General features: G+C 33.2%; 1 protein-coding gene across 2 annotated transcripts in view; it reads right to left on the reverse strand.

Annotated features, from left to right (window-relative positions):
- Window positions 1-22,065, reverse strand: part of LOC128163069 (integrin alpha-4-like) — a 31,293-nt gene extending 9,228 nt beyond the window's left edge. The window contains exons 1-10 of one of the 2 annotated variants that reach the window (XM_052826532.1): window positions 21,633-22,065; window positions 14,927-15,078; window positions 8,699-8,754; window positions 7,906-8,102; window positions 7,462-7,510; window positions 3,922-4,054; window positions 3,492-3,586; window positions 3,090-3,155; window positions 817-978; window positions 320-428 (exon numbers count right to left, since the gene is read on the reverse strand). In XM_052826532.1, the coding sequence (XP_052682492.1) occupies window positions 320-428; window positions 817-978; window positions 3,090-3,155; window positions 3,492-3,586; window positions 3,922-4,054; window positions 7,462-7,510; window positions 7,906-8,102; window positions 8,699-8,754; window positions 14,927-15,078; window positions 21,633-21,838 (1,225 nt within the window). In that variant the 5' untranslated portion in view covers window positions 21,839-22,065. The remainder of the gene's footprint in view (window positions 1-319; window positions 429-816; window positions 979-3,089; window positions 3,156-3,491; window positions 3,587-3,921; window positions 4,055-7,461; window positions 7,511-7,905; window positions 8,103-8,698; window positions 8,755-14,926; window positions 15,079-21,632) is intronic. The other variant, XM_052826533.1, reaches the window with a different exon arrangement.
- Between the last annotated feature and the right edge of the window lie 1,954 nt (window positions 22,066-24,019).

Consider the following 24,019-nt stretch of genomic DNA (forward strand, 5'->3'; position numbering starts at 1 on the left):
CAAAATACCGTAAGCTTTTGCATGCAAATATGGTGAGAAAGGTGATTATCATATGAAACCAATAAACCCTATTTAATTTTGTAAATCTAGAAAGAATTTTTTGGTGTTTAAATGAATTTGTGCGGTAGCAATTATGATTGAGCCATGAATTCACAAAGATAAATCAAACACCTTTAAGATCGATCAACACGCAAGGTACAAAGTGTTCACCATCACTCATCGAACCATTTAAAGAAATAAAATTGATATTTTAATAATTTCATTTTCTTTGCATCATCGTTTAAGCAGTTTCAATAATAAGATCTTGTCTCAACATTACCTGCAATGTCATCGTTTGAAATATCTTTAAGGTTAACAATCGCCGTTCCAAATCTTGCCCATTGCTTTTTAGTTCCTCGAATAACGACCGGAGTTTCCTTTAAAATATCCTGTGTAGAATGAAAGAAATACATATAATTTATAAAACAATCTACACTTGACAAACAAATTAAAATCAACGGAAGACAAGGAAAACGGTATTATTAACAAAAATATTGCAAAACACAATTGTCATGATAAACGAAAAGTTACTCAAAAACAACTAAACAAACACAAGGGAATACATGTAGTACTGCCAACTTCATTCATTTTGCTTTTGAAATTACCAGAACAATGTAATTGAACTAAATTGATGATAATTCTCTATCCAAAACAGACTAGTTTTTAATAACATGTTCAACATTTTCTGATTTTGAAAAAAAAAATTGTCGTATTAAAAGGGCATGATTGCAATTGACATTCGTACTTAGAATAAGTAATCAAAACTAAATGACTTACGGGCGTCCCTGTGCCAAGATATATATAAACTGCCCCGCTGTCTATCACAATGTTTCTATTTGATTCGTTAATATACTCAAGCGGCGCACCAATCAAAACATCGTCATAGCTGTCTCCATTCACGTCCGCCACGCATACAGAGTGTCCAAATCCTCCACCAAGCTTAGATATATAAATAAAATTGTGTGTATATATTCTGATTTTCATACAATCATATACAACGCTGATATTATATGTCATCAATTATAAATTAAATGATAAGAAATTGAAAACATAGGGGAAAAAAACAACAACTGGATCAAAAGGTTAGGTTTTTTATAAAACGATTCAAGATCCCAGCTTACAGCATTGATTCTAAATAAGGGGAAAGCTGTAAATGTGACAGCAAACCAGTTTTCTTTTTATGTGAACAGTATCCGTAATTCATCAGACGAACCTGAATTGATAAACACCATTTGAGGCCGATCCCGACTCGAAATAATTGTGGTCACAATTTCGGTTCAATATTTGATAAAAAAAAATCGAAGTAAGATGTAATGTTTATCTCGTTGGTGCATATGTGTATATTCTAAGTGCATATAACTTCATATCTTGAAAGAGCTAGCAGGAGGAGTTATCTGATAAATAATGCACCCTGTGTTCAATATTCTGGTTAAGAATTACTAAGTTCAATAGTAATATACACATCTTTCATATATGTACAATTGCACTGCAGAACAAAATGTTTTGAGAATCAATGGAGGAGTTATCCAGGCAAATATGATTTTTAAGATTTCTTAAAATATTCTATGCATATTGATAAGTTCGCGAGAGTTATCTTTCCTGCGGTATTGTCAAAGCTGTACAGCATCTTCATATATGGACACCAAATCAACGTCGCCGGATGTAACCAATGAGTTTTTTCCGCGGTAAAATCTTAGGAGCGCCATTTAAATAGCGTGGGTTCTCACTTTCTTTCAGGACGCCGATAGCAAAAATTGAACATTTTCAAAGCGATCTATAAACCACCTCCATCCCTCCACCTTCCTTTTTCATGAACATGTTTACAAAAACAAAAAATTCCTGTGTAATTTCATTTTTCTTTATTAAGCATGGCGCTTTCAGACCACAAGGATTATGTTTTGCATAAATCATCTAATCAATCAAATCATTGATTACATCAGTAATTGGAGTTATGGATTATTTTAGTTGTAAAATATTATGGCATAAAGTATGAAATATTCATAATTTTATGATTAATTTTATGAACTTATCAATTATTGTTATATAATCATATATTGTCATTTTCCTGATTATTTCAAACCAAATTTGGTTAAACAATAAAGTCACAAAAGTGGCAGAGTGCAACATACCTATTTGTTATGTGATGTTTTACTGTACAAAGATGAAGGGCTCAGGCGGTTCAATTTCGAGCAGATAGAGGTTTAATTATTTCATTAATATGCGAGGAATAATGCTATATGCAGTAATGGTCTATTTTAAAAATTATCCATTAAGGATAAAGGTTATTCTGTACGCAATATCTTGTTAAAAAGTTTTGACTGATATAAAGTTCTTTAGCTGGTATTTTTCTCATTTTAATTAAAAATTAAAACCCAAGTAATTTGTACATCTCGTATACATTATGTACACAACTTACTAAGCAAAAGAAAAAAATTCTTATTTTGATAACTTTATGATGAGTTATCCTGACGACCCATAACATAATATGTAATATTATGTCACAAATTTGACTATTAATTTCAACAGCTAGTATTTCTGGCATAAATTATCAAAATTCGTAATCCAATCAGTGTGCATATATCTATGTACAAATGATCCGCAAAACAAAATTAAAACCTTTCTATCTTGAAAACTGTACGGAGAATAATCCGAACAATTGAGGTACCCTTTATGCAATATTCTGCAAAAATATGTCTAAGTTCAACAGCAGGTATTTTTGCTTAAATTATGATATCGAAACTCAATTACAGCGCATCGCCCTGATATTTTTACCATTGGTCTGCAAAACAATAACTTCCCTACAAAAGAGATACAATTTTGGCATACGACCCTGCCCCTCCCCACCATTTTCAACGTTAACATTTTGATAAAAAAAATCTTCCTGCGGAAAACCAGGTTAAAAAAGATATAGGTAATGAGCAGAACAATAAATACGGCTATTGAACCATAGCAACACTATGAACAAAGTTTTATAAAACAATAATGATATAAAACAGAAAATAGTTACTATAATTATTAATAATAACATGATTAATTATTATATATAGTACCTGAAAACCTGCTATAAGCTTTTTGGTTGTCTTGATGCCATTTTCAAAAAATTCAAGAATCTCAACCTGCAACAAACAATGTACTTTAATATGATTTGAACGCTTCTTGGTTTGCAATTGATTTACGACAGAATGTTCGAAAGTGGTCTTGATGAAGCAATTTAACTTATTAAGAGGATTGTAAGGTATTGGTCATATTTTGACCATATTAATCTCCTTTTGAAAGAGAGCTTTGCATGTTAAGAAATGAAAATATTCAAAATTTTAAAGCTGAAATTTACGGATTTTCTATTTACCTAATTATAGTTTTTTATTACAAAAATCCTATCTACAATGCTTATTATATTATTAGATCTAATAGTTTATTTGTTGACCAGTAAGCCCCGTATAAATAATACTTACATTTCCAATATTTCCGCCATTGTTTGCAAAGCCGGGTCGGCCTGCTACATAGTAGGATTTATCCCTGTCAAACACCCCAGTAGCTAAGGAGTAGCCTAAAATCGAGAGTAAAAATAATATCTTATTAATCTCAGAAATGAAGAGGAATGGTACTGTATTGTTTAATGTCGGGTTCAAACAATTCTAATATACGGGGTTAATGAATCTCTCGCCAAATAATGCATTGTACATGCAAAGCTCTCTCTCTCTCTCTCTCTCTCTCTCTCTCTCTCTCTCTCTCTCTCATTTTATTAATCCAGTTCTCTTTTCGCTCTCACATTTTATCTCTCTCTCTCTCTCTCTCTCTCTCTCTCTCTCTCTCTCTCTCTCTCTCTCTCTCTCTCTCTCTCTCTCTCTTTTACAATTCAACAAGGAAGATTCATATATCTACCAAAATAGGCTCCTGGTTGGCTAGAATCTGTTCCCGGCACACTTCGACTCAGCAGTCCTCGTGGTGTGATAGAAAACGTTGCTAGACCTCCAGCTACAAAGTAGGCATTATTCATTGTTACCATATGATTGAGCTGTAATAGATCAAACGCTTAGATGATTATTCTATCTCTGATGTACAAAACCAATTATTGAAGCTATTAACGATGTAAATGAAATTATTTTTTTTTCCAACGAGACGGTTTTGTAGGGTTCATTCAAATGTCATAGGGGTCATTCTAAAACATGCTCAAATATTCGACTAATCAAAACACACAAAAAAATGACTTGAGTTCTTTAAACCTACCATATGTTTTGGGATTATTTGACAAATGCATACATACATTTGTATATATATGACATGAAAAAAGATGTCAATGAAAATATATATATACAAAAAAGCAACATGAACACATATTAAGCGTGCTTAGCAAAATCAAGGAATATGAGTCTAAATTAACATACTTATTGAAATAATAAAATGCTTTCTTTGGTGAGTCATGCGGGATATGAAGGTGACGCATACAGAAAAAATACATAACCCGCGGGTTATGTAAATTTTTCTGTAATAATCGGTACCTTCATAACCCACATGAATCTTTAAAGAAAACATTTTATTGTTTATATTTGCATCTATCTTTTAACAAATTATTAAAGTGATCGTAAAGGTCAGAAAAATTAACCAAATTATTGTTAATGCAGATCACTACGTCAGCTATAAGAAACAGCCAAATCGTCTCCTATGCGAATTTGAGTCTGACATTATAATGAATATTTCCTGCTGCCCATGAATTTTCTTAGGTCGCTGAAGATTTCGACCCATCGACATAGGGGTGTGTAGATTTCAGACTACCTGTTTCTATAATGCTTAGAATTAACTATAAGTTTTCGTACTCGGTAGATGTAAATATAAAACTATTTACCAAACGACATAACAGATATTCTATATGGATTTTCATAGCCTATTGAAGATGATAATTTGTTTATCTCCCTTGCCATATCCATTTTGACCAAAATGTAAAATATATGCCTTCATCTAATAATCTCTTAACAGAAGTGTAAAAAAAAATTTTTTCTTGTTTAATTACAAGTTTTTACATGTAGCCATGTTTTTAATACGGATGTTGGGCTAAAACTTCATTAAAAAACAAGGCAAAATAACTTGCGTAGACAAGGACATATCAAGGAATTGCTAAGAAGAAAAATCACATTCATTAATATGCATACATGTAAAATCCCATAACCGCAATAAATAAAACACCATTACACCCACATAAAGCAAAATCAAATTTGGAGTAAAGTGGTCAACGATAATTCCATGAAACTATTCCTTAAAACTAATCCTTATTACATGTACCCTAACATAATTAACATCAGTCGCGGCTTTTCGGGTCTTTCCGACAGAGCTTGGAATAACAAGTCTGTCGGAAATGACCGAGACGTTGTGATTGAATTAACATCTTTTGCCTGTACATGTACATGTATATATCTCATAATTTTTTTTTTAATTAATTTAAAATCTTTTACATTATTCCATATTTAGTATAAAGCTAAGATAAACATTTATTCTTTAAAGATCAGAAACGTTGTAATGAGCCTTGTTAAGGCACTTGCATCAAGTTTTTGTTCCTTAATATTTCGAAATCATATTGCTTTTCTAACCAAAAATAGGAATTAACAGGATTTGATCACGTGACCAACCAAGTCCATATCCCGGTGACCTTTTTAACTTGATGTTTATTTCTTAGACAGAAGCAAACTTAATCCAGTAAGATTTTAAGGGGGGTCATTTTTAAATAGGAAAAAACCCCGTGTTTTCCTTTCCATCACTTTTTGCAATTATATAAATCGATTTTTCATAAACACAAGTATATATATACAAACATTTACCAAGAGAATAATATATCCGAAATTTTTGTTTTGAACGTCCCTTTTCTTTTCTTTTGCAAAAAAAGACAATAATATTAAACAATTCTGCAAGGTGTTTGAAAAAACTCCGCAAGTATAAAAAGGTCAGTTGTTTTTTTTTTTTTTATTTAAGAGAAAAAACAAGAAAAATACCAATAATGAAACTTTGAACCTTAATGTCGGTTTCATATAGATTATTTTTCACTGAGAAGTTTTGCATTTATGAAAAAAATCATTAACAAAGGCCGGAAATGAGAACCTGGGACAGAATAAAATAACTGTTATGATAACATTAACTAAAGTCGGATGTTTATCATGTATGTTGATGATCAGCTGTTATTCATGAATGCGATTTTCGATATACCAACGGTTTATTATCAATCGCCGTGATGGGAAAAGGAAACCAAGCGTAATTAACCGTGGGACTCTGACCATGCATGATATCAGACGATGTGAAATTTGAGATATTGTTGATGTTATCAAAAATATGATGGTTCAGAATAGATACAAACAAATGTATGACGAAAAGATTTATAATTGTCATATTTCCTCCCGTGCATCTTACGTAACAACCGCGCGGCGCGTACTTGAATTGATATAATGTTCAGAAAATACCCAAAAAAGCAACGGTACCAATGAACCAAAATGATATTAAATAAAACAAAAAAATATGCTGTAACTTAAACCAAACACCAGAGAAAGCACCTACATACCTGCTTCGCCTATTTCCACGTGAGACCAAAATACATGTACGGATTAACAAGTACCATTAACAGATGGACAATGATCTTGCATGTACATAAAAGTTGTTTTGCAGAATACCCGCCTATTTTTTCTGGATGTAAAATACATACTTACAAGAATATGTTCAACCGTTTAAAAAAATTACTAATTTTATTCAAAATAAATCACAATTAAGATCAAATAAGAGATTGTTTACTGCTTTAAAAGCGTCATTTTAAGAAAATTCAAAATTCTAACTATCATTGCTTGCCGATTCTGTTTTAGGATAACTATCGGAGACTGTTTGAAATTAACTTGTTTTCACTTTACATGTTATTTGACTACTAGAACTTAAAATCAATTGGCATCCTACACATAGTCAAAACAAAATCTGATTGCATGCATTTTAGTACAGGACTATCTAAAACACGCAGGCTCTTGTAGCTTTTTGCATTCAAATGCATGTATCAATTACAAGTGGTACTTTTAATTAGGAAATCAGATTTCTCTACAAACGTAAACAACTATTAACTTAATGAGACTTCATGAAAAAAGAGAGGTGATTCAAGCACATTGTTTACAATGTTAATGGTCTATTTCAAATTACATATACTTATACACATAATACTTTTAAAAATCAATGATGAACATAAACATTTTGATAGAGAAGTATATAAGTTCAGAGAGAATTAAACGAATAATGTTTTCCGCCTTAAAATCAAATTAGATTAATGAAAAAAGATAGTAAAATATACTTCTAATGCATTATTTTCTGCAGTTTTTAATGTATCTGTTTTTAAAGATTTTTAAAAGTTTTTTTTACCATTGTTTCTGTCGATTCAACCGACTAGCATAATGCTTTGAAACTTACCTTGCCATCCGCTGTTTGGTCCACCAATCGTATAAGGAAACGTTTTGTTCTATTAATAATAAAGAAGAACGTGAATTAATATCTGTGTCCGATAGTTATCAATATTTTTGGGAATGATTATCTTTCTTTGTATTGAGTGAAGGGGATTTTCCCCCTAGTTTTTAAGAAACGTGATGTTTGAGATAAATTGCAACAAAGCTAAGGTACAATCTCCAACTGGAAAGAAAGACAACTCTTGATGGTTAAAAAAATATCTTTTTCATAGATTTCCTTAAAGAAAAAAATCTTGTCACATATGTCAATTAAGGTGTCCATGTATATAAAAAAAAAAACACTGTTATTGAAACATTTTTTTTTGCCAGGATTGAATTCTTTTGTTAGATCGTAGAGGTTAAAACTAAGTTCCGTATTTGTTGATCTTTTCTGTAAAAAAGGATCTTGTACCTTAAATAAAAACACAAACGTACAATTCCAGCTGTGGTGGAAAATCCGAACATAGACATAGAAAAGGAATATGTATCACTTGCTGGGATCCGGATCAGGAAACTGGAAATATCTGAAGGGTTCTCGTTTTTAAAGTACACGCATGCGCCGGAAGTATAGTTGGTTTTAAACGCGTTTTTATATCCAGGTGCGCAAACCTGAAATAGATGTGGTTTAAAAAATCTAGTAAATGTAAAACATAGATAATTTGGCATCTTTTAATTGTGTTTGTGAAATATACCAAGAACAATCATAGCAGTAATGTTTTATCTTTTTTCACGGTTAAACTGAAGTCAATCTTAATCCATGAAAATTAAGACTATTTCAATTATTTAAAAAGTTCAAACTCATGCACAAATATCATTAACAATTTCAGGTAATGCATATCATTTTAATGATCATCTGGATTTCTTTTTTTCAATTTTAACCTTGTTGCATTTTGGTTTTTTATAAAGCACTGGAAAATAAAGACTTATGTTCGCAGTTAGAAAATTTACTCGACAAAACAGAAGGGAATGAAAACACTTAAGATGGTGGATACTTCAGAGACATACTTTTAAAATGTCGTAAATAAGCTTGATTTGATAAAAATATGTTTTGCTAGGGAATTCACAAACAGCGAAACACGATATAACTTGATGAAATGACAGCAATAAGTGTGCGACGTCTTATGTGTGTCTTTCTTTCAAACTGTTCTTCCTCGTTTTTTAATAAAGGAACTATAATATGTACACGTTTTACAAGTTGTACTCACGACTGTTGTTTCTTCTAGCACCATCACACTTGAGCCAAACATGGAATCATCGGACACTTCAAATGAAAGAAGGAAGAATAAAAAATGGAAATATAAAAAAAAAAACATAAACAGCCAATGCATTCAAAAAAGATAGCATCTTCCAAAGTCAACGGTTTTTGATTGATCCGCTCCCCTTTACATAAATGTTCATGTAGAGCGGAGCGGATCAGAAACCCTTGACTTGGGAAGATGCAAAGCTAGATACAGGGAGCAAGAAATATCGCCGTCTAGTAAAATAATAACTAATGAACAGATGCTGAAGGAATGTCAAAAAAATCCTGTAACATACGTTGTCTTTGACGTTCCAAGAATGTGAATGTGAATGTTCGCGTCAAATTAGTTGATAGAAAGATTTCGGGATTGTTTGAAGGGGTGGTTCCAAAGCAATTCTACAGTGTAATGACTTTGTTTTACGTACTTTATATCTACCATATCATTAGCAAATATTGTGTCTCAAAGGTTGTTATCTTAAGCTTGGCGACATAGTTATCAAGCTTTAACAATAACACCTATTGAAACAAGAAAAGATAAAAGCATATGTTTGGATTTATCATAAGCAGTCCTACATGTAAGAATCTATGGTCTTTCTTTTGAGGATCGTGTATTGAGCTACACCTATCCGGACAAGTTAGACATGTTAAAGCTGAATTGATAAATATATACAAATAACAAGGACTTGTTATAATCACGGCGATTTTCCTCCTTCTATTGATGTGGTTTAGAGACTATATATACACATGCATGCGTATATTTGCTTATTACAGACATGTGCATTATATAAAATGTGACAATGAAGTACTTTATTCAAATCGATTTTGTTTGTGAGCGGAAAGTTAAGTGGTTTAAACGGAAATACGAATATAAAGATAAATTTATTTATATGATGAAGGCTTTAATTAATTTTAAAACACTATATTTCAAAATAAAGACGTTAATGTAAGCGTGAACAACTAGGATTTTTTTTGGGGGGGGGGGGGGGAGGAGGGACCAGGATTCTACCGCCCCCCCCCCCCCTCCCCATTTTTCGGTTGTTAATACTAGGGTTTTTAAGACTAAACAATTTAACCTTAAAATATATCTACTATAATTATTTGAACAGTTAGTATAGGCATGTCAGCGCCTTCTGCAATAAGAGTACTATAGATAGACATGGCAGTGCCTTCTGCAATAAGAGTACTATAGATAGGCATGGCAGCGCCTTCTGCAATAAGAGTACTATAGATAGACATGGGAGTGCCTTCTGCAATAAGAGTACTATAGATAGGCATGGCAGTGCCTTCTGCAATAAGAATACTATAGATAGGCATGGCAGTGCCTTCTGCAATAAGAGTACTATAGATACATGTAGGCATGGCAGCGCCTTCTGCAATAAGAGTACTATAGATAGGCATGGCAGCGCCTTCTGCAATAAGAGTACTATAGATAGACATGGCAGTGCCTTCTGCAATAAGAGTACTATAGATAGGTATGGCAGCGCCTTCTGCAATAAGAGTACTATAGATAGGCATGGCAGTGCCTTCTGCAATGAGAGTACTATAGATGGTCCATAGATCAGTCACCAGCTCAACCTTTGTAAGTTTAGAAATCATCACAAGTAATAAAGAAAAATGGAGACAGAAATCGAAAATTCTATTACATCTTATACGGAGTTCTTCTTCCGAAAGAGATTAGTTTAGACGAAAAATGGCCGCGACCTTCAAATTCTAGCCTCCTAATATCTTATATACATTTACTACCAAATATTTTCGGGGGTGGATGGGGAGGGGGGTTGTTGTTTGGTCGGTTGTTTGGGGGGGGGGGGGGTTCGTGTACCCTATATACATGCTATCCTTTCAAATCTTGATGCTCACACTCACCGAGTTTCCTCTAGATCCAGTCATTTTATTGATGTTGAATGAATTTTGTATATTATGCATGAGTATAATATACCATTGTAGTAACACATAACATTGAGTTATGAAATGGTTTCGCTGTTATAAACTAAGTGAACCTTTAAAAAACTAAACCAATATGTTGTTATAAACTAGGTCACCTATTAGAAAAAAGGAAACAATCCTTTGTGTATCAAGAATCGATAAAACCATATCACTTCATCTTGTCTTTTAACTGAAGTGTTTTTGGTTTTTTTTACAATTAATACTCTTATAATATAGATCATCAAATGTTATATAGAGACACTTTGAGCAGATGGCGGTTTCTTGTCGTGTCATTTAGTGCCTTGGCACGGTTTTGAAGATTTACAGGGTATATATTGTCACTATTACATGCCAAGAATACTGTCTGCAGGGAAATATATTACAACCGATTTATTTTCTTCCTTCTAAGCGGACTATACATGTACGACTAGGCCATTGAAAGCAATTTTTAAATAACTGTGTTTTTATCATATTTTCTAAAAGCTTAAAGATTCTGACTTTCATTTGCTAGAGAAGCATATATATAAAGTACTCATTTTTTAGCATTGCTTTGCTACATTAACGACAAACTAAATCAATAAATATTCGGTCTTGCCTAAGCAAATAAAGATTATTGTTTGTGGATTGTCTGCAATGTACGGAAGCGTATTAGTGCCACATATACACTTCAAATTTTTTTATTTTCTACACTTTAAAGTGTAAATTTACACTTTAATCTGTAAATTTTACACTTTAATCTGTAACTTTTACACTTTAATCTGTAAAATTCACACTTTAGAGTGTAAAACTCACACTCTAATCTGTAAATTTTACACTTTAATCTGTAAAATTCACACTTTAATCTGTAAAATTCACATTTAAATCTGTATATTTCACACTTAAATCTGTAAAATTCACACTTTAAAGTGTAAAATTCACACTTTAATCTGTAAAATTCACACTTTAATCTGTAAATTTTTCACTTTAATCTGTAAATTTTACACTTTAATCTGTAAAATTCACACTTTAAAGTGTAAAATTCATACTTTAAAGTGTAAAATTCACACTTTAATCTGTAAATTTTACACTTTAATCTCTAAAATTCACACTTTAAAGTATAAAATTCACACTTTAAAGTGTAAAATTCACACTTAAATCTGTAAAATTCACACTTTAATCTGTAAATTTTACACTTTAATCTGTAAATTTTACACTTTAATCTGTAAAATTCATACTTAAATCTGTAAAATTCACACTTTAAACTGTAAATTTTACACTTTAATCTGTAAAATTCACACTTAAATCTGTAAAATTCACACTTTAATCTGTAAAATTCACACTTTAATCTGTAAATTTTACACTTTAATCTGTATAATTCACACTTTAAAGTGTAAAATTCACACTTTAATCTGTAAATTTTACACTTTAAAGTGTAAAATTCACACTTTAATCTGTAAAATTTATACTTTAAAGTGTAAAATTTACACTTTTAAGTGTAAATTTTACACTTTAATCTGGAAATTTTACACATATAACTGTAAAAATCACACATTAATCTGTAAAATACTATGTCAACACCACATGGCTGTTTTAATTAAATGTCCGACATCTGATCTTGCTTTAATAATAAACACTGCAATCGAGAAATGAGTTCTCATTAACAGTATTCAATTTTTCAAAAACTGAAGCAGTTATGATTAAATTCTCTTAGACAAAATGTATCAATGTCACATGGCAAAAAATGTTCAACGCTAAGGACTTTTCATAATGCAAGCCGTTTCTCTCGTCTCTTTCAATCGGATTAAAATTTTCACAAAAACTGAAAAAAGTGATAATTTAATGGACTAGCGATCACCACTAATTTATCTGACGGCCATCCGGCCACCACATAATTATATTGTGGCCACAACATAAAATGTAGAATTATCTGTAACAATTTTTGGGGGTTTTGACTTTTTGTTCACTTTTATGCAAAACACAGTCTTCAAGCCTGTAAATGTATACATGACTTTTTTACTAGTTTAAAGCATCAATTTCATTCATTTGTATACAGTACAATTTTATTAAATCAGGTTTTTGTAGTACGTACACAACTCAAAGTACTGAACGTATTTATGCTAAATCGAGGTTTAGACAGAATGATACATAATGTATATTCTTTAAATTATCAGTAATTCAACACTATTAGTTATTTTTATTGTAGAATCCTCATAAAAAGTGTGGAAAAAAGCCGAGGCATAAAACCACTTATATCTATTTGAAAAATCCACGTTTTTTTTTTAAATATCACTGTGTAATGATGTCACTGTATTTAAGACAAAGTTTGAAATATTTACTAATTAAAATATTTCAGTCCATAATGCTTCGATCAAATCATCGGAAATGATAAATACTCTCCAATGTATGTGTATATATGAGCCAATTTTACAGGGAAGTGTGTAAATTTAACACAGATTAAAATATGTGAATTTTACAGATTAAAGTGTGAATTTTACAGATTAAAGTGTAAATTTTACAGATTAAAGTGTAAATTTTACACTTTAAAGTGTGAATTTTACAGATTAAAGTGTGAATTTTATACTTTAAAGTGTGAATTTTACACTTCAAAGTGTGAATTTTACAGATTAAAGTATAAAATTTACAGATTAAAGTGTGAGTTTTACAGATTAAAGTGTAAATTGTACACTTTAAAGTGTGAATTTTACAATTTAATGTGTGAATTTTACACTTTAATGTGTGAATTTTACAGATTAAAGTGTGAATTTTACAGATTAAAGTGTAAAATTTACAGATTAAAGTGTAAAATGTACAGATTAAAGTGTGAATTTTACACTTTAAAGTATGAATTTTACAAATTAAAGTGTGAATTTTACAGATTAAAGTGTAAAATTTACAGATTAAAGTGTGAATTTTACACTTTAAAGTGGGAATTTTACAGATTAAAGTGTGAATTTTACATATTAGAGTGTAAAATTTACAGATTAAAGTGTGAATTTTACAGATTAAAGTGTGAATTTCACAGATTAAAGTGTAAATTTTACAGATTAAAGTGTGAATTTTACAGATTAAAGTGTAAAATTTACAGATTAAAGTGTAAATTTTACACTTTAAAGTGTGAATTTTACAGATTAAAGTGTGAATTCTACACTTTAAAGTGTGAATTTTACACTTTAAAGTGTAAATTTTACAGATTTAAGTGTGAATTTTACAGATTAAAGTGTAAAATTTACAGATTAAAGTGTCAAATTTACACTTTAAAGTGTAGAAAATAAAAAAATGTGAAGTGTATATGTGGCACTAATACGCTTCCATAGCAATGCATGGGGACATTAATAGTTTTGAATTATTGATTTCTCTAAAAGAAAAATCTGGTAGAAACATGCAAAGACCACGGATTGTTTAGAAATATTGATATATCCGGAAGATGTAGAAGGGCGGGCTTTTATATCATACAGTTGTAAGGACCAGCGAAAGATTGCTGGCTTATATTTGCATTGTAACTCCATTAATAATCGTGGGTATCAATTTTCGTTAATAAAGTTACAACCACAGTTTCAGAGTAACGTAAATTCGTGGCCAATGATCATATCAATACAACATGTTAGTTAAAATTGTACCTCAATGATCATTTAATTTCGTGGATCAACGTAACAACAAAGTCTATGAAAATAAGTTTACAATGAATACTGATGAAACCACAGTATTCTACCAAAATCCAAAAAATTATGAGGCGTAAAATGTTCGAGTCATTGGTTTACTTGTTTTGCCAAAACTTGTAAAATATTGGGACCAGGAAAAGTCTACAATTGTTAATTTTACGGACTCTAGGTAGAATGTAAAGAAATGGAATGTGAAATAACGTTGACTTTATAATATTACCATTAGTTAACAAAGGACTATGTTGGAAAAGTACATATAAGGAGTTCATTGACATATTCTACCAATACATGTATTTCGGAAATTTGAGGTCGCTTGTTTCGTTCTGTACATTTATCTACGATAGTAAAATTAGCGCACTATTAAATACAAGCGTCTGTGTATCGATTTTAACATTCAGGTGATTTAAAGAGGCTGGATGGTCAGTTATATCTACAAAAATTAAGAAAAGGTATGTTCAGCTTTTAACGTTTGCTTAGTAAAGAATTAGTCCATTTTTTTTTACCCTTTAAATTTGGGTATTTTCCTATATTTTCAAAAAGAACTCTTCTTCGTGTTCTAAGGAGATCAATCTAGTCTAAAAATGGCCACGACCATCTTAAGAATCAGGTAAAGTGTACAGTTGTTAACTTACCTATTTTACCAACATCCGGGAGATTCAACTCCGAACATTCTGTGACGTCAGACCGGTTCTTGTCGAGCCGTATTGGACACAGGTAAATGTTCCCTGTCTTTGAGTAACCCTCTGCATTTGACAACGTGTCCAGAGGGGCACCGATCACCACCCTGTGGATCAAGTTAATGAAATCGCTAATTAAAACTTAAGACGGCTGGATAGTCAACAAAGTACACATTAGATCAACCCTAAATTTTTAGGTATGGATTTTATAGCTTTAAACTATTACATTTGTTAATAGTAAAGAAAAATATATAAATACGTAATCTTTAAAATATGAATATATTTCTATTTCTTTATAAAATTTGACAGCTCTTCTTCTTAAGGAGATCAATGCACTCTAAAAATGGCAAACATCATAAAGCTCTCTTATTTCATGTCATTGTGTATTCAGTAGCATCGAGAACCATATTTTAATTAACGGACTTGAATAACTCTATAGGGACAGTTTACACTTTATATCTAAATAATGTATAAAGAAGAATACGTTTTTAACCCAGTTAGTTTGATCATGTACATGCATGGCTATCAAAAGTATCTCTTATAGTTGCTACTAGATATATACATGTAACCAATCGCAATCTCGGGCCTTTCCAGCAGGCTCGGAAAAACACTTTCGAAGCCTACCGGAAAGGCCCGAGAAGTTGCAATTGGAACATGTACGTGGTCATATAAACTGGACTGGAAAAGTAGATATTTCCTGAGTGGATAGTGTAAGTCATTAAGATTTGTGTAAAGTGATCCCAGTAAGCGGAAAAAAGTACTTTAAAAAATTGTTGATATTGATTAGTTTGACGATTTAAATTATCAAACTCAATATAAAAACAAGAGGCCCATGGGCCACATCGCTCACCTGAGGAACAATAGGTATGATAAAGTCAGCTTAATGGAGTCATAATACAATCTGGACAATGTACATTAATACATGTAGAACCTGTATAAATAAAATCCATTTATCCCCCTTGGAACTCGGATAGCCCTGATTGCTGAAAATATTTACAAGAGCAGACTTTAATCACCGCTCCTGCACATATATAGGGACTCAACGTTATGCAGGCAGGGATGACCGCACACCTACGCAACTCAACATGTTCCAACGTTAATGCAAGCAGAGATAACGCAAGCATGGATGACCTCACACTTGCGTCAACAGCTCAACCTAACGCAGGGAGTGCCGCACACTTGCGCTAGAAAGGCCAGAACACCAGCAGGGATGACTATACACTAGTGCTCCGCCGCAACCACCAACAATACAAGCAGGTATGACCGCACACTTGTATTAATGCGATACATGGCAGAAATGACCGCACATTCTGTATCGTTGGTTAGAAAAACACGAAGATTAGAGAGAGCAGGGATGTCAACACCCACAATCTCTCCGCACCTGATTAAGTTTAACCCCAAACAGTCGCTCGTTGCAATGCAATAGACACTGTCCCTATATATGTGCCAGCCTAAAATAATTTATAGTATCTAAAAATTAGAAATCAAAAATAAACAAACTAATCCAGCCTAACCCAAAACTACTAATGCAGAACAACTTATATACACTGAATATTTATTATTGTATAAAAATAATCATCACATTAATTGGTTAACAGTGGATGCATTAATTAAAATAATCAAGAATCAATAAATCAAGGGCAATAACCCAAAACAGTAATACAAAAAGATTCTAATGAAAAAATAGCTGCCTGCTTCAATTTTATAGTCATATCACATGTTGAGTATTGCAGTTCTCAAAAAGATCCTTTACAATTGTTTATATATGGGATATTTAGCTACATCAAACTCTGAACCTTCTTGTGAGGCCGAAGAATTGTCCTGGAGCCAAAGTCTTAACAATTATAAAGAATCGTCTTGCTGATTAGTTTCTGAGAAGAAGATTTTTAAAGATTTACTCTTTATTCCTATGTAAAACTTTAACACCCCCCCCCCATGTGGCCTCACCCTACCCCCGGGGGTCATGATTTTCACAACTTTGAATCTACACGACTTGAGGATGCTTCCACACAAGTTTCAGCTTTCCTGGCTGTTTAGTTTCTGAGAAGAAGATTTTTAAAGATTTACTCTATATATTCCTATGTAAAACATCGACCCCCCATTGTGGCCCCAACCTAACCCCCGGGGTTATGATTTTCACAACTTTGAATCTACACTACCTGAGGATGCTTCCACACAAGTTTCAGCTTTCCTGGCTGATTAGTTTCTGAGAAGAAGATTTTTAAAGATTTATTCTATATATTCCTATGTAAAACTTCGACCCCCCATTGTGGCCCCACCCTACCCCCGGGGGTCATGATATTCACAACTTTGAATCTACACTACTTGAGGATGCTTCCACACAAGTTTCAGCTTTCCTGGCTGTTTAGTTTCTGAGAAGAAGATTTTTAAAGATTTACTCTATATATTCCTATGTAAAATTTCGACCCCCCATTGTGGCCCCACCCTACACCCGGGGGTCATGATTTTCACAACTTTGAATCTACACTACCTGAGGATGCTTTCACAAAAGTTTCAGCTTTCCTGGCTGTTTAGTTTCTGAGAAGAAGATTTTTAAAGATTTATTCTATATATTCCTATGTAAAACTTCGACCCCCCATTGTGGCCCCACCCTACCCCCGGTGGTCATGATTTTCACAACTTTGAATCTACACTACTTGAGGATGCTTCCACACAAGTTTCAGTTTTCCTGGCTGTTTAGTTTCTGAGAAGAAGATTTTTAAAGATTTACTCTATATATTCCTTTGTAAAACTTCGACCCCCCATTGTGGCCCCAACCTAACCCCAGGGGTTATGATTTTCACAACTTTGAATCTACACTACCTGAGGATGCTTCCACACAAGTTTCAGCTTTCCTGGCTGATTAGTTTCTGAGAAGAAGATTTTTAAGATTTATTCTATATATTCCTATGTAAAACTTCGACCCCCCATTGTGGCCCCACCCTACACCCGGGGGTCATGAATTTCACAACTTTGAATCTACACTACCTGAGGATGCTTCCACACAAGTTTCAGCTTTCCTGGCTGTTTAGTTTCTGAGAAGAAGATTTTTAAAGATTTACTCTATATATTCCTATGTAAAACTTCGACCCCCCGTTGTGGCCCCACCCTACCCCCGGGGGTCATGATTTTCACAACTTTGAATCTACACTACCTGAGGATGCTTCCACACAAGTTTCAGCTTTCCTGGCTGTTTAGTTTCTGAGAAGAAGATTTTTAAAGATTTACTCTATATATTCCTATGTAAAACTTCGACCCCCCATTGTGGCTGCACCCTACCCCCGGGGGTCATGATTTTCACATCTTTGAATCTACACTACCTGAGGATGCTTCCACACAAGTTTCAGCTTTCCTGGCCGATTAATATCTGAGAAGAAGATTTTTAAGATTTATTCTATATATTCCTATGTAAAACTTCGACCCCCCATTGTGGCCCCACCCTACACCCGGGGGTCATGATTTTCACAACTTTGAATCTACACTACCTGAGGATGCTTCCACACAAGTTTCAGCTTTCCTGGCCGATTAGTTTCTGAGAAGAAGATTTTTAAAGATTTACTCTATATATTCCTATGTAAAACTTCGACCCCCCATTGTGGCCCCACCCTACCCCCGGGGGTCATGATTTTCACAACTTTGAATCTACACTACCTGAGGATGCTTCCACACAAGTTTCAGCTTTCCTGGCTGTTTAGTTTCTGAGAAGAAGATTTTTAAAGATTTACTCTATATATTCCTATGTAAAACTTCGACCCCCCATTGTGGCCCCACCCTACACCCGGGGGTCATGATTTTCACAACTTTGAATCTAAACTACCTGAGGATGCTTCCACACAAGTTTCAGCTTTCCTGGCTGTTTAGTTTCTGAGAAGAAGATTTTTAAAGATTTACTCTATATATTCCTATGTAAAACTTCGACCCCCCATTGTGGCCCCACCCTACCCCCGGGGGTCATGAATTTCACAACTTTGAATCTACACTACCTGAGGATGCTTCCACACAAGTTTCAGCTTTCCTGGTTTTCTGGTTCTTGAGAAGAAGATTTTCGAAAATTTCTCGAAATTTTTCATTAATTTCTCATTTTCTCCCCTTGAAAACGGGTGTGGCCCTTAATTTTCACAACTTTGAATCCCCTTTGCCTAAGGATGATTTGTGCCAAGTTTGGTTGAAATTGGCCCAGTAGTTCTTGAGAAGATGTTGAAAATGTGAAAAGTTTACGGACAGACGGACGGACAGACGGACGGACGGACAGACGGACGACAGACAAAATGTGATCAGAATAGCTCACTTGAGCTTTCAGCTCAGGTGAGCTAAAAATGAAAAAAATAGACATACTTTATGGTATAATTATATGTTATCCTTAAAATTTATACAGCCTTTATGAATTTGAAACGACACTGTATTGAAAATGTATAATGATCATGTTGTACATTTTGAATTTACCGGTAAAGTTTGTTTTATACTGCCACTCGCAACGTGAATACATTATCTGATTCAGATAAAACCTCTTTTTTTCATTAATACACAACCCCACTCTCAGGCAGATCTATTAACATACAGTGTAGTGTTATTCTACTGTCGTGTAGAGAAATTTCACGGTACATAGCACTAGATAGCTGTATGTTTCAAAATAGTGCTAGATATTTTGATGTAGCGCTAGATATTGTACTTTCGTGCTAGACATTTTACTGGTGCGCTAGACATTTAACTGGTGCGCTAGACATCTAACTGGTGCGCTAGACATTTTACTGGTGCGCTAGACATTTAACTGGTGCGCTAGACATCTAACTGGTGCGCTAGACATCTAACTGGTGCGCTAGACATTTTACTGGTGCGCTAGACATTTAACTGGTGCGCTAGACATTTTACTGGTGCGCTAGACATCTAACTGGTGCGCTAGACATTTTACTGGTGCGCTAGACATCTAACTGGTGCGCTAGACATTTTACTGGTGCGCTAGACATTTTACCATTGCGCTAGATATTTAAATGTAGCGATAGCTACATGTATTTTACTAAGGTTCTATTTGTTTAGGCGCTAGATATTTCACGGTGGTGCTAAATATTTTACTGGAGTGCTAAACATTATATTATGACGCTTGTGCAAATTGAAAAATAAATTCACTAAGAACGACCCCTGATCAGTGATCAACACTTAGCATTCCTCTCTAGCGACAGCTGTTATTAACTCTAAATTTATAGACAATAAAAAGTTGTTAATAATTGTTACAAGGTCGTTCTAACATCCATGTATCATACAAGCCGGTGAACTAAATATACTTGATACAGATAAACAGAGAGGAAGGATAGAAGTGACTGATAAGCCCTCAGTGAGTCTCTACAACAACAAAAAAACCGGGTGTGTCAATAAAAAAAACCACTCAACGAAAAATTCATATAATTTAGTGTACCAGTTTTCATACAGAAGAATCAGACGAATGTTCTTTCATCTATATTCTATGAAGATGAGTAATTAATCATTATCATGTACATTCATGACAAATACAATATTACATGTCATCATGACTTCAATATAATCTTTTCCACGATTCGCCTTAATATCGCATGGTTCGTGTGACCTAACCGTTAATCTTTATGACTCAATACACGCACTACACACCCAACCAAGTACTCTTTTGTTCCATTTCCTATTTCCTTTAAGTTTTCCACTTCTATTTCTATAATACCAGTTAATTAAATGAATGATATATAAATTAAATACATTAAGCTTTGTCATCGCTTTTTAAAAACTCACAGATGAATGGGTTTTTTTTATATAAAAAAAAAAACCGCCAATGTTTTGTATGTATGTGCTGCAGGGGGGGGGGGGGGGGGGGGCTTGTTGTGAATCATATTTGATAAAATAGCATGTGTGCCATTTTGGGCTTTTGACAAACTAGCATGATTGCAAGTTGCATAACTTAGATCACGGGGTTTTTTTTTTGGGGGGGGGGGGGGGGGGGGTTTACAAAATTATCTCATATCTCGTCTTAAACTCACTGTATAAACAGTGAACAAAAACTCATTGACAGTGAGGACCCTCGATGAAATGTACATCTACAACGTCACTGTATGTCAACTAACTTGATGGGGTCCACCACTGTTGAAAATGTGTCATGAAATAATTATAAGTAAGTGCCTAAGGATGTACTTAACTTTAGACTACGGGCATTGGTCTCTACACACGATGACTGGGGGAGCCAACAGAAGATTTGATGCTCGGTGTATTATAATTGGAAAGACAAATTGCCTCCTAATAACGAATTAAGCGAATCGTATTAAAGGTCATCAGAAATATTGCCTGTACCATCCACGGCGGAGGTTTACTACGATGTATTTTTTTTATTCTGATATTCGATAGGGAAGTCTGTTTATTTATCGGCCGATCCATTGGCTAGAACGTTAGCGCTGCCTGGAGCTCAAGCTAATTCTTTTAATTTTTTTTTTGTCGAAGTCTGCGAGGCGAGATGTGTGTTTATATGTTTATTGATTAGTCTCAACCAGGCGGCGTATTAAGGTCACTGAAACGCAATACTAGTCATAATGACTCATTGATTCTGAGAGAGAGAGAGAGAGAGAGAGAGAGAGAGAGAGAGAGAGTATTCAATCACATTAATAATGTAAACAGTTCGAAACATGATATGAGGAGTGTATATACCCACCATTTCCCATCTGAGTTATTCAATAGGTCTAATGCTGCCCCGAAGTTTGTATCAGCAGTGCCCTGAAATACTAGGGGTCGCGAAACATCAATGTTGAAACTCAGGCAGAACTCACTTAACACAAGTATTATCATCCATAAAACACATATCCCGCTGGGTAAGTTCGGCGATAACACACCGGAAAACAAAGCTCTCTGTTTTCTCATCCTGACGATTCGTCCTAATTACACGAATATCTCACACAAAAGACACAGGCCGATGTTAATAAGCTTTTCTTCAAGTATATATACATATAAATCCACAGCTTCTGTAAAAAGGCCAAACGAGGAAGTTTAGGCGCGAACGAACGTTTATATACGTCACGCCTGTACGAGAGAAACGGACAGTAAGAGAGAGAGAAAAGTGATCTTAAAATGCGGGCGTATGAAAAACGGTCTATCAAAACATGTTGCGATAGCTGGTGCCGTATCACTGTGCTATTGATGACTGGATAGTTTCAAAAAGGCGCGGATCAATTTTTTTTTCGTTTTTGAATTCCTTGTTTCGCCCTCATTTTGTTTAGCGTTTCCTTTTCGGAATATTATTAGCTTATGCATAATTAACAAATCATTTTATTTTTAACTGATGTCTACATCCGTTTTGATTATAAAAAAAATACATGTAAGTGAAACGCGGAACAAAATCCGAGAAATTATGGAATTTTGATGACTTTTTTTAATCAGAGTACAATAAATCATTAACATTTTCTAATTAACATAAGTGTACATTTTCAAATTAATTAGATAACAAAATAATGGTTTTAAGTAAGTATAGTGATTAAGATGGTAAATTTTTGCAGGCAATGCTGAAAAAAATATAACATAAAACTCGCATCAAGCATTTTTTTCTGCAGTTATAGCCCTATGAAACATCAATGAGAAGCATCATAATAATGTTCATATTTATTAAACCTTTTTTATCAATTATTTCTATTTAACTATGAATATTATCTAAATTGAGGATTGTCTTTGTTTTCCTTGTATATATTCATATCTGATGAGAATTTTGGAAAATATGCAAAAAATTATTAATAAAAGACCATGTATGCAAAACCGAAGACAGTGAATATATATTACATATTTGAAACAACTTAATCATTTTATTCAATAGTACACTGAAATCAGCTGTTGATCAGCTGATCATAAATCTAAAAATATTGAAAAATATAACAAAAAACAAATAACATACAAATATACCAAATTGGTCACAATATCTACAAAGTGTCATGAAATTCTATTCAGGGATTTAAACAAATCTGCGCGTTTAAACTGTTCAGTACTTGTTTTAAAAAAATTACTCTGTCACTTCCCCCGACCATGCGCTCAATTCATATTTGAAGCTTTAAGGATAAGACAAACCAAACTTTCACAATGACTTTTATATATACATTAAAATCTAAAACAGTGACATATAATTCTGATGGGCCAGGTGTGACAAAGATATTTTATATTTCAATTTTTATATGTTCAACTGTTTACACACTTACTTATTCAGTAGTTACCACACCTCTAAGAATGAATCACCGGTTTCAGCATGTGCATGGTTAATTGTTCCTAAGTTCGCATATGCGTGCTTCGACTAATTAATCATATTGCTAATAATATGATAGAAAATGCATGATAGAGATTTATGTAAAATATTTATTGATATTGACCCACACAATTCTATTTATATCGGGACTTAAAGATGGCTTGAGTTCATTATTCTGCGATGTTTTTATTTTTTTATCATAACTTGCAGTGTCTTATGCATTATATATATGGTTTTTTTTAGATCCCTTAAGTCAATATGTTTACTATGCTTACGTTGATTTGAATTGTCACAAACAAAGTTTAGTACTGGCTGATAAAAACCTACTTTTTCATTTTGAGGTACCGCTTATACAAAAGGCAAAACGTTATCATGCGCTATCGTAGGTTTAACAAAGTGTAAAGAGAAATAACTCCCCCTTTTTTATTGATTTTATGACTGTATTTGAAAAGTATAAAAAATATACTCCATTATCAACAATCTTGTATATAAACACCACGTTGAACAAAATTTAAATTGACTTAATAAATTGATAAATTAATTCAGATTGTGACGTGTACATTTACGTTGATATTTTAGACTCCTCTCAACCGGTATACATTCATGATTGACTATAGTAAAGGCTACAGCAGTTGAATATTGATCTATAGCATTGTCCTATAACTGTACATGAATATATATTTTTTTCAAAAAGCTGCTCATAATGAATATAGCATTTAAACTGTAACCTGCATGAATTATACATGCATAATAAAATTACCAACTGATTAAACTGGGGTAGAGATACTGTATTCGATTGAGACTTTAGAAAACGGAGT

The sequence above is a fragment of the Crassostrea angulata genome, chromosome 9 (genome assembly GCF_025612915.1).
Source record: "Crassostrea angulata isolate pt1a10 chromosome 9, ASM2561291v2, whole genome shotgun sequence".
Taxonomy (NCBI): Eukaryota; Metazoa; Mollusca; class Bivalvia; order Ostreida; family Ostreidae; genus Magallana; species Magallana angulata.